The 11,152-nt window shown below is 42.5% G+C and overlaps 1 protein-coding gene across 3 annotated transcripts in view; it reads left to right on the top strand.

Moving 5' to 3' along the window:
• Nucleotides 1-9,374: 9,374 nt before the first annotated feature.
• LOC132403576 (inosine-5'-monophosphate dehydrogenase 1) overlaps nt 9,375-11,152 on the top strand; it is a 117,537-nt gene continuing 115,759 nt past the window's right edge. Inside the window, exon 1 of one of the 3 annotated variants that reach the window (XM_059986993.1) lies at nt 9,375-9,808. In XM_059986993.1, the coding sequence (XP_059842976.1) occupies nt 9,588-9,808 (221 nt within the window). In that variant the 5' untranslated portion in view covers nt 9,375-9,587. The remainder of the gene's footprint in view (nt 9,809-11,152) is intronic. The other 2 variants (XM_059986991.1, XM_059986992.1) reach the window with 2 other exon arrangements.

Raw genomic sequence — 11,152 nt, 5'->3', positions numbered from 1 at the left:
CCACCAACATTTCTGATTCTAGCTGAACTGCAGCATTGCACACTGGGAACTGAAGTCCTTTATTATGTGGAAGCAGAATGCTAGAAATATGAGAGTGTTGGGGGCAGAAATGAGTGTCATTGCTATTGGGAAGCTGAATCATCTGAAGGTATATAAGTCATCTGGACCAGATGGACTAAAAGATCATAAGCTACAAGAGCAGAATGAGGCCATTTGGCCCATTGAGTTAGCTCCGTCATTCAGTCATGGCTAATCATTTTTTAATCCCCTTCTCAGCCCCACTCCCCTGCCTTCTCACCGCAACCATTGATGCTGTGGCTGATCAAGAATCATCAATCTCTGATTTAAGTACACCCAAAAACCTGGCCTCCACAGCTGTCTGCAGTAACAAATTTCACAAAATCAATATCCTCTGGTGAAAGAAATTTCTCAGCATCTCTGTTTTAAATGCACACCCCTCTGTCCTGAGGCTGTGCCCTCTTGTGCTAGACTCCCCCCACTATGGGAAACATCCTTTCCACATTTACTCTGTCTAGGCCTTTCAACATTTGAAAAGTTTCAATGAGATTCCGCCCCCCCCACCATTCTTCTAAATTCCAGTGGCCAGAGCCATCAAACGTTCCTCGTATGATAACCCTTTTATTCCCAGAATCATCCTATAAACCTCCTCTGAGCCATCTCCAATGGCAGCAAATCTTTTCTTAGAAATGCAGTCCAAAACTGTTCATAATACATAAGGTGAGGCCTCATCAGTGCCTTATAAAGTCTCAGCATCACATCCCTGTTCTTTTAGTCTACACCTCTTGAAATGAATGTTATAATTGCATTTGCCTTTCTCACCACAGACTCTACCTGCATGTTAACCTTTAGAGTGTCCTGCACAAGGACTCCAAAGTCCCCTTGCATCTCAGTTTTTTTGATTTTTTCCCCCCATTTCAAAAATAGTCTGCACATTTATTTCTACTACCAAAGTGCATGACCATGCATTTTCCAACATTGTATTTAATTTGCTACTTTCTTTCCCATTCTCCTAATCTGTCCAAGTCCATCTGCAACCCACCTGTTCTCTTAACACTATCTGCCCCTCCACCTATCTTCATATCATCTGCAAACTTGGCAACAAAGACATCAATTCTATCATCTAAATCATTGATAAAAAGCATAAAAAGAAGTGGTCTCAACACTGACCCCAGTGGAACTAGTCACTGGCATCCAACCAAAAAAGGATCCTTTTATTCCCACGCACTGCCTCTACCAATCAGCCAATGCTCTGGCCCTTAACTTGGTAAGTAGCTTCAGATTTGGCACCAAGTCAAAGGCCTCCTGAAAATCCAAATGTACAACATCCACTGCATCTCCTTTATCTATTCTACTTGTAATCGCCTCAAAGAATCCCAACAGGTTTGTAAGGCAAGATTTTCCCCTTAAGGGAAACCATGTTAGCTTTGTCCTATCTTGTCCTGCGTCACCAAGCACTCCATAACCTCATCCTTAACAATTGACTCAAATATCTTCCCAGCCACTGAGGTCAGGCTAACTGATCTATAAGTGGAGTAACATTTGCAATTTTCTGGTCCTCTGGAACCATACCAGAGTCCAATGACTTTTGAAAGATAATTTCTAATGCCTCCACAATATCTACCGCCATCTCTTTCAGAACCTTAGGGTACAAATCATCTGGTCTGGGTGACTTGTGTACCTTTAGGTCTCAGCTTTTTGAGCACCTTTTCCCTTGTAATAGTAACTGCCCCTGCTTCTCTTCCCTCACACCCTTCAACACCTGGCACACTACCAGTGTCTTCCACAATGAAGACTGATGCAAAAACTCATTTAATTAATCTGCCATCTCCTGGTCTCCCATTATTATTTCTCCGGCCTAATTTTCTAATTGTCCTATATCAATTCTCACCTCTTATTTTTTAAATACTTGTAGTTTTTTCTATCCACCTTGACATTGTTTGCCAGCTTGCTTTCATATTTCATCTTTTCCCTCCTAATGATTCTTTTAGTTGCTCTCTGTAGGGGTTTAAAAGCTTCGCAATCCTGTCTTTCCACAGATTTTTGCTCTGTTTTCTGCCCTCTTTTGTTTTTATATTAACTTTGACTTCCCTTGTCAGGCACATCTGTACTATTTTGCCATTTGTGCATTTCTTCATTTTTGGAATACATCTATCCTGTACCTTCCTCATTTTCCCCAGAAACTCACAACATTGCTGCTCTGCTGTCATCCTTGCCAGTATCTTCCAATTTACTTTGGCCAACTCCTCTCTCATACCACTGTAATTTATACAGGCAGTCCCCAGGTTACGAACGAGATCCATTCTGTCTTTAAGTCAAATTTGTAGGTAAGTTGGATGAGGTAATCTCTTCCAAATAATGGGAAGAGATGCCTTAATGATATGGTGAAGTGCCCTTGGATTTAGGGAGCGATACACAAGCAAAGGCTTGAGCTGGAAATCCCCGGATGTGTCACCCCCAAGTAATAACGTTAGCCTATCCTTCGATGCCTTATGCCTTTTTCCCTCTTTTGAAATGTAAGTCCTTTCAGGCATTTTTTCTAAAATAAGCCAGTCTTGTCTACATTAAATATTTGGTCTGGCAAATAACCTCCCTCAAATTTTTTTTCAACATTTCAGGAAATCACTCGCAGCACTTACATTGCACTCGCTGTTTCACCTTGCACTTTAATATTATGTAAATTTGCCCTCACTTTGAAATGATTGAACCGACCCTACTCACAACAAATTCTTCATCACAATCACCTTCACTTGCTGCATGTGCAGCTTTTAAATCATTTGAAAAGGCTTTGAGCCTTTTCTTGCACTAAAGTAAGGCTGATAGGCATATTACACTGATTTTGATCGTCTAACCAAATTATCAATAGCCTTTCCATTTCAATAATTAAACCACTGTTGCTTAGCAATAATTGTAGCTTTCATTGGGACAGGGCCTTTCACATTCTCCATTAATCTCACTTTATCCTTTAAAATTGTTCTGATTGTTGACCGACTCTAGTCTAATGCTTTTCCAATGACCGATGGCATTTCACCTCTTTCTGATCTCTTTATTATTTCCACTTTACTTTCAGTCGTGATCGTTTTCCTTTCCTTTGATGCATCACCAGCACTTGCATCAGATTTATGCTTTGGAGACATGGTTACAAGAGTAAATAAGCAAAAAATTTAAGTCAAATACAAAGTTACACACTCAACACAGTGTTAACCGCAATGTGATCCAGCTTAAAAGGGCGGACAGCCTTCTCCTTCCTCAAGCCAATGAACCGCTGAAGCTGTGCAATGTTTTAAGATTTTTAATATAATAGGCAGTCCATTCATGAGTACGAGTTGTCCGTAAATTGGACGTTCTTAACCTGGGGACTTACTCTACTGAAATACTGTTACATCAGACTTTACTTTCTCCTTATAAAATTAAGTGGAACTCAATCATACTGTGATCACTGCCTCTTAAGGATTCTTTTACCTTAAGCTCCCTAATCACCTCTGGTTCATTACATAAAACCCAATCCAGTGTAGCTGATCCCCTAGTAGGCTCAATGACAAACTGCTCTAAAAATCCATCTCATAGGCATTCAACAAACTCACTCTTGAGATCCATTACCAGCTTGATTATCCCAATTGACTTGCATGTTGAAATCTTCCATGACTCTCATAACATTACCCTTTGACATGCTTTTTCTATTTCCCATTGTAATCTGTGCTCCACATCCCAGCTACTATTGGGAGGCCTGTATATAACTGCTATCAGGGTCCTTTTACCCTTGCAGTTTCTTAATTCAACCTGCAAGGATTCAATATCTTCCAATCGTCTCATCTTTCTACTGATTTGATGCCATTCTTTACCAGTGCAACAATGCCACCCCTTCTGCCTACTTTCCTAACCCTCCAATACAACGTGTAACCTTGGACGTTTGGCTCCCAACGACAACCATCTTTCAGCCACAATTTAGCAATGGCCACAACATCATAGAAACATAGAAACCTACAGCACAATACAGGCCCTTCAGCCAACGGAGCTGTGCTGAACATGTCCTTACCTTAGAAATTATGTAGGGTTACCCATAGCCCTCTATTTTTCTAAGCTCCATGTACCTGTCCAGGAGTCTCTTAAAAGATCCTATCGTATCCGCCTCCACTACAGCCGCCGGCAGCCCATTCCACGCACTCACCAGTCTGAGTAAAAAAAACTTACCCCTGACATCTCCTCTGTACCTACTCCCCAGCACCTTAAACCTGTGCCCTCTTGTGGCAACCATTTCAGCCCTGGGGAAAAAGCCTCTGACGATCCACATGATCAATGCCTCTCATCATCTTATACACCTCTATCAGGTCACCTCTCATCCTCCGTTGCTCCAAGGAGAAGAGGCCGAATTCACTCAGCCTATTCTCATAAGGCATGCTCCCCAGTCCAGGCAACATCCTTGTAAATCTCCTCTGCACTCATTCTATGGCTTCCACATCCTGACAAGTATAGCTGACAATCTGTAATAGTAGAACAAGATCATTCTCCTTGTTTCCTATACTCCGAGCTTTGTGTTGTATTTGTTACCCTTTTTGATTCTGCATCCCTAACGTACTCACCATGCTGGCTGCAATTCTGTCCCATCATCTGCCTGCCCTTCCTGACGGTCCAACTGCACGCTATCTTTGCTTTTTTTAAATTCTGTCCTATCCTGAGTCCCTTCTCTCTTGTTCCCACTCCCCTGCCAAATTAGTTTAAACCCTCCCCAACAGCTCTAACACAACTGACTGCTAGAGTATTGGCCTCCCTCAGTTTCAGGTGCAACCCATCACTTTTGTACAGGTCATATCTCTCCCAGCAAAGATCTCTTGTCTAAGAATCTTGGATTCTTATCTCAGAAACGATGTGCTGGCATTGGAGACGGTTTAGAGGATGTTCCCGAGAATGATCCTGGGATTGAAAGGGTTACTGTATGAGAAGCGATTGAGGGCCCTGGGCCTGTACTCGCTGCTGTTTAGAAGAATGGGGAGGGGTCTTATTAAAAGTTATCAAATACTGAAAGGCCTAGATAGAGTGATGTGGACAGGATGCTTCCTATACTTCTTTTTCATACAAAATATATTTATTACAAATTCAGTACCATATATACAAAACAGTGACACAATTATTTCACTACAAATAGACAATGCACGTTAAACCAAAATGTTTCCATCTCTATCAATGATGGCAATTACACCCCATGGAGCCCAATGGTACCAGGACACCTCTAAGGACTCCATGGACTGCGCACGTTCCTTTTCAATATTTACCCAGGCATGAACATACCCCCTAAACATTGCCAGGCAGTCTACGCAGGCAGATCCTCCTGCCACCTGTTTCCAAGACCCACGGATGGATGATTCGCCAGCCCCAGAAGCAAGTGGACAAGGACATCCTCATCCCTCCATGCCCCTCCTTACTGGATGACATATATAAATAGGGTGGGGCTAAAATGTGGGGCTAAGGTAAGAGGAAGCCCACACAAAATGCGGCTGCAGTCTCACACACTCCATGTACATGAGTACATTGTTTCCTCCAGCCTGCAGAAATGCTTCCGGTACTGGGGGAGTCTAAAAACAGAGGGCCTGGCCTCAGAATTGAAGGACATCCATTTTGAGTAGAGAAGATGAAAATCTGCATTAGCCAGAGCTGGTGAATCCGTGGAATTCAATGCCATTGATAGCTGTGCATGGGATTTAAGGTGAAGACTGATAGTTTCTTGATTAATCAGGGAGTCAAAGATTACTGGGAGAAGGCAGGATAATGGGGTTGAGAGGGATAATAAATCAGCCATAATAGAATGGTGGAGCAGACGACAAGGCAAATGGCCTAATTCTTATGGTCTTAAAGGCTGTCCTAGTGTATTGAAGGAGGTGGTGAATTTCAACGCTGGTGCCTGCCTTTCCTGAGAGGTGGTTCCCACATTTTCCAGGATTGTTGTGTGAAGGTGACCTTTGACTTTCAAATGTTGTAGGTGTGTGAATCCTTTGAATATATTTGAATAATGACTTGGACTTGACTTTGAAATATGCACATGTGCAATTGGTTTCTGTATCCGGTAGCTGAACCTGGGTGGCGTGGTTGCGTAGTGGTTAGCACAACGCTTTACAGTAGAAGCGACCCGGGTTCAATTCCCCTTGACTGCCTGTAAGGAGTTTGTACGTTTGCCCTGTGACTGCGTGGGTTTCCTCCAGGTGCTCTGGTTTGCTCCCACAGACAAAAGATGAGCCGTTGTTAGGTTAATCAGTCCATGATTAGGCAAGGGTTAAATCAGGGGATTGCCAAACGGTGTGGCTCAAAGGGCCAGGTTTGTCAATAAATAAACTAATACACCCAGACGTGCTCTCTGTGGGGTGGGATAAAGGAAGAAAGAGAAACTCCTTCACATTGCACTCTGTAAGAAGCTTGTTATATTTAATCCCTAGCACTCTCAACAGCAGTCAGTCAGCTGCTGATGAAACTAATCAACAAGATGTTCAACAAGCTAGCAGCAGGTCATGTGGAGTGTTCCCCGATGACAAGTCTGTCACCAAGATGGGGAGTTGGGAGAGATGGAATAACAGCAGATGAAAGATGGGGAATTTACCAGCGGTCGATGTGACGGTGCAGTGTTTGCTCAGAATGAGACGTGCCAAAAAAAAGATTTCAATCGCTTACTTGTACTTAATTCAGAGAATTCTATTAATAGCAGAATCTCTCTTTCCTATTAAGTGGTGAGTAGTTCCTGGACTTCAGAATTGTCCAATCACATCCTGTCCTGTAAAAATCTCCAGGAGAACTGATCAGCGAGATTTCTTAATCTTAATAGTGACATCTTTTGGGAAAACATGGACGTTGGTAGAGGTGGTTTTGAATTTGGCTTTGACTTGTTGGTCACAAACCTGCTCTAGGCCCACCCGTCCGCTCCATGTCCACACAGTTATTCTGACACCACCCGGCTGCTCTGTCGCCTATCTACACTTGTATTATATTATTAAAAGAGGAAAAGCTAGTTTTATTGAAGATTTTGGTCAGGTTGAAGGCTACCCAGACATAACACAAGCTGCTGCTCCTCCAACTTGAGCGTGATCTCAACACGACAGTAAAGGAAGCCATGGACTGACATGTGGGAATGGGAAAGGTAAATGGAATTACAATGGGTGGCCACTGGGAGATGCCGCTTTTTCTGGTGGATGGAGCATAGGTGCTCAGTGAAGCGATCCCCGACCTACATCGGGTCTCACCGATATATGGGAGGCCACACCAGGAGCAACAGACGGAGTGTATGACCCCTTCAGACTCACAGGCGAAGTGTCACCGCACCTGGAAGGACTGTTTAGATCCCTGAATGGTGGTGAGGGAGGAAGTGTAGGGGCATGTGTAGCACTTATTCTGCTTGCATCTTCCCGCTAGGATATTAGTCTCCCTCCAATTCAGGTGCAATCTATCCCTTTTGTGCAGGTTCCACCTTCTCTGGAAGAAAGCCAAGTTATCCGAAGATTTGCAGTCCTCCCTCCAGCACCAACTCCTTAGCTACATGATAAACTATATGATTTTCCTAGTTCTGGCCTCACTAGCATGTGGCGCAGCAGCAATCCTGAGATCACAACCCTGGAGGTCCTGTCACCCTCCCACTTAAGAATGCTGCAAGCACGATGCACTCTGAACTTGAGACCTCTAGCTGTAGTGTCACCCAAGATCTGTGGTGGAAAGAGTTTTTATGCATTCATTCTATCTATGCTGTTCATAATATTGTATATTTCTGTAAAATCTCCCTTAGTTTCCCTCTACTTCAGATAATAAAGTCCTAATCTATTCAACTGTTCTCTATAACCCACCACAACAATCGTAATTTTTTTCCTGCATTCCTTCAAGGAGGGAGGGAGAGGGAGTTGAGATTTTCTCTCAACCATTCAGCTCCATAAAGCTCTTACTGCTGTGTTTTGTCTCCATACATCAAATTCACTTGGGAGACACTTTTTCACTTGTCTAGGTCTTTTGCATCACTGAGGTCTTTTCTAAAGGTAGCTTAGAAAACAGTTTGTTGGAGTCAGCCTCTGAAATTATAGGCAAAGCTGATCTGTAAGCAGCTCCATTTTCAGTTTTACACCAGGCATGTCTGTTGTGATCCATATGATTTTGCAAACTGATTCAGTAATGCTATACAGTTCTAGGCATGACAACTCATCTTTGGCAGACTCTGTTGTTTGATTAAGATTCACATTCAGTGATTTTATGAATTTGTTTAGTTTCTGTTTGAAACTTTTCCCTCTTTTTTCTTTGGTTGTGCTTTTTGTCTGACTTGTACACTCTCTCTATAGAAAGACAGAAACATAGAAAACCTACAGCACAATACAGGCCCTTCAGCCCACAAAGTTGTGCTGAACATGTCCTTACCTTATAAATTACTAGGCTTACCAATAGCCCTCTATTTTACTAAGCGCCATGTACCTATTGAACAGCCTCTTAAAAGAGCCTATCGTATCTACCTCCACCACCGTTGCTGGCAGCACATTCCACGCACTCACCACTCTGAGTAAAACCTTAACCCTGACATCTCCTCTGTACCTACTCCCCAGCACCTTAAACCTGTGTCCTCTTGTTGCAACCATTTCACTGTAAATACAAAGAAACAACCACTGTAAATACAAAGAAATAACAACAATTAAAAAGAAAATAATAATAATAATAATAATAAATAAATTAGCAATAAATATTGAGAACATGAGATGAAGAGTGTTTGAATATGAGTCCATTGGTTGTGGGAAGCTTTCAATGATGGAGTAAGTGATCCCCTTTGAATCAAGACCCTGATGGTTGAGGGGTAGTAACTGTTCCTGAACCTGGTGGTGTGAGTCCTGAGATTCCTGTACCTCCTTCCTGATAGAAGGCATGAGGATAATATTTATCATCTACAACAGTTCACAAATTTGCTCACAGTAGTTGTTCTGCTGGTGCTTGCTGAACACTCTCACTGGTAGCTATATTAGTCCTAGGGGAGCGAGCAGGAGCACCAAGGGGAACGGTTGACATGAGTGTGTTTGTCAAGAGGGCGGGTACTACCAGTATCTCTCTAGAATCTCAAATCCTCTTTATAAAGTGACGTCTGGCATTGTCAGAATAAGGCTAATCTGAAGCTGCAGGGCTACGCTTTGAAACAAAAATATTCTCTAACGTATATCAGCTGAGAGTCAGTGATAGTGATAGAGAGAGAATGAGAGAGAGATAAAAGAGCAAAAGTATGCATGGCCTTAGATTACAAATTGAATATAATCTATTTTAAATATTGGGCACCAATTTTACAGTAGGAAAGCAATATTTTCTAAGATTACTTAAACTCTCTTACAGATGTTTGGAGATTGTTGCTGTCTTTTGCAGTCTTCAGGGCAGTGTGATGGAGGTTTTGTTACCCGAACATTTTGACTGGTGCTAACCCTGGTGGGATGTGTGTTCACTCTGGCAGCCAGCACACAGACTGAGAAAGGATCCTCCCATCCCCACCCACACGTTCCTGGTAACCTGTGCTTGAGAAGGGATTTACACTTAAACACTTGGAAGATTTAGGACGACGCTTTCCTGAGTGAAAGGGAATGGATGAGCAGAATCACAGTGGATTTAACAATCTGGAACGGGAGCTTTACCAGATCGACTATCGGACAATTGTGGGGGAAATGGAACTGCCACGGCCCACTGGGGATCAGGTGCCCCCTGGAGTGGGATCTCCAAGTGGGTATCATCATAGGCCTGGGCATGAGACTGCTGCACAGCGCTACACTGCCACCAGGATTCAGGCTGGCTTTGAGCCTGACAGGTAAGGAAGATCGAATATTGCATTTTTAGTAGAAGCACAAAGCACGAGTGAACAGATGACATGTTAACTGAGGAGTCTTTAAAAGGCAGGAGTATTTGACTAAGAGTTTGGAGAATGAGATGTTGAGTCAAAAGGAGAAATAACTTCCAAGGACTGTTTGGGGAAATATTGCAAGAGTGGTAACCACAGAAAATCTCTCATTCCTAACCCCAGGCTTCAATCAGTCAGAACACCCTTACATCCTGGCTAATTCAGTCAAACCTGGGACATTTCTGGTCTGTGTGCCTAAGCTGCTTACAGCTTTATCGCTTCATCCAAGACGTGATCAGTGTCTAAAGGTTCAAGGAGATTCTCTGTTCGCCCTTCATGAAAATCATGGGGTGGTCAGAAACAGACAAGTCTCAAAATACAGTTATACAATTATTATTGAGAGACTAATTTTAATTTTAGTGCTTTGAGACAAACCTTTCCATTAAAAATGAACACTGTTGCGTTAAGCACTACCATTTGCTTTGTTGTTTTGTGCATTGCAGCTGCTCTGTATATATCGGAAAGTAAGATATTATTATTGAAGAATCAGTATATCCTACATTTTGACAACCACTCATTGTTACCAAAGGATCTATACACACGTACTACAGTCCACATGCTACAAAGAAATACTTTGGATGTTTTGTTTCAGTTTGCTTGTGTGGCTTTGTTTAGATGGAACCTGTTCCCCCTGAGGTGGCAGAAACTGTCAGCAGACTGTTTATACTGTAGAGGTGTGTGGGCACAGAGGTCATCCAGTTTTTCATGTGTTACTGTGATAATGGAATAATATTGGCATGCCAGTTAATACCATTGCCAAAAGCTGGCTTAATAAGAACCATCAATTCCTAAGTAACACATACAAAATGTTGGAAGAACATGGCTGGTCAGGCAGCATCCATAGAAGGGAATAAATAGTCAATGTTTCGGACTGAGACACTTTAGCAGGACCTGATGAACAATCCAGCATTTTACATGCATTCTGGATTTCCAGTATCTGCTGAGTCTCTTGTGTTTATCAGCTCCTAAGTGAAAGGAGTAGTGAAAAGGAAGGTCACTGTGAGGATAGGATGCACCTGGTTGTCGAAAAGAATAGAGAGTGGCAGAGATTCAATAGTGCACTAGAAGACATTCAGGAACGGTAGGAAATGTGTGTTGTCATGAGCGAGATGGATCAAAAATCTGTGGCCACACACCTCTACAGTGTGTGGAAACAGTGGACATCGGGAGCAAATATATAGAAGAGCTAATTCGATGGAAGTGAGGATGCTGTGATTAAGATCAGGATAAAGAGAGAGAAGGTAAATAAGTATA

Source organism: Hypanus sabinus, chromosome 13 (assembly GCF_030144855.1).
Source record: "Hypanus sabinus isolate sHypSab1 chromosome 13, sHypSab1.hap1, whole genome shotgun sequence".
Classification (NCBI taxonomy): Eukaryota; Metazoa; Chordata; class Chondrichthyes; order Myliobatiformes; family Dasyatidae; genus Hypanus; species Hypanus sabinus.
The sequence above is the reverse complement of the archived record's forward strand: the minus strand, read 5'-3'. Positions and strand labels throughout refer to the sequence as shown.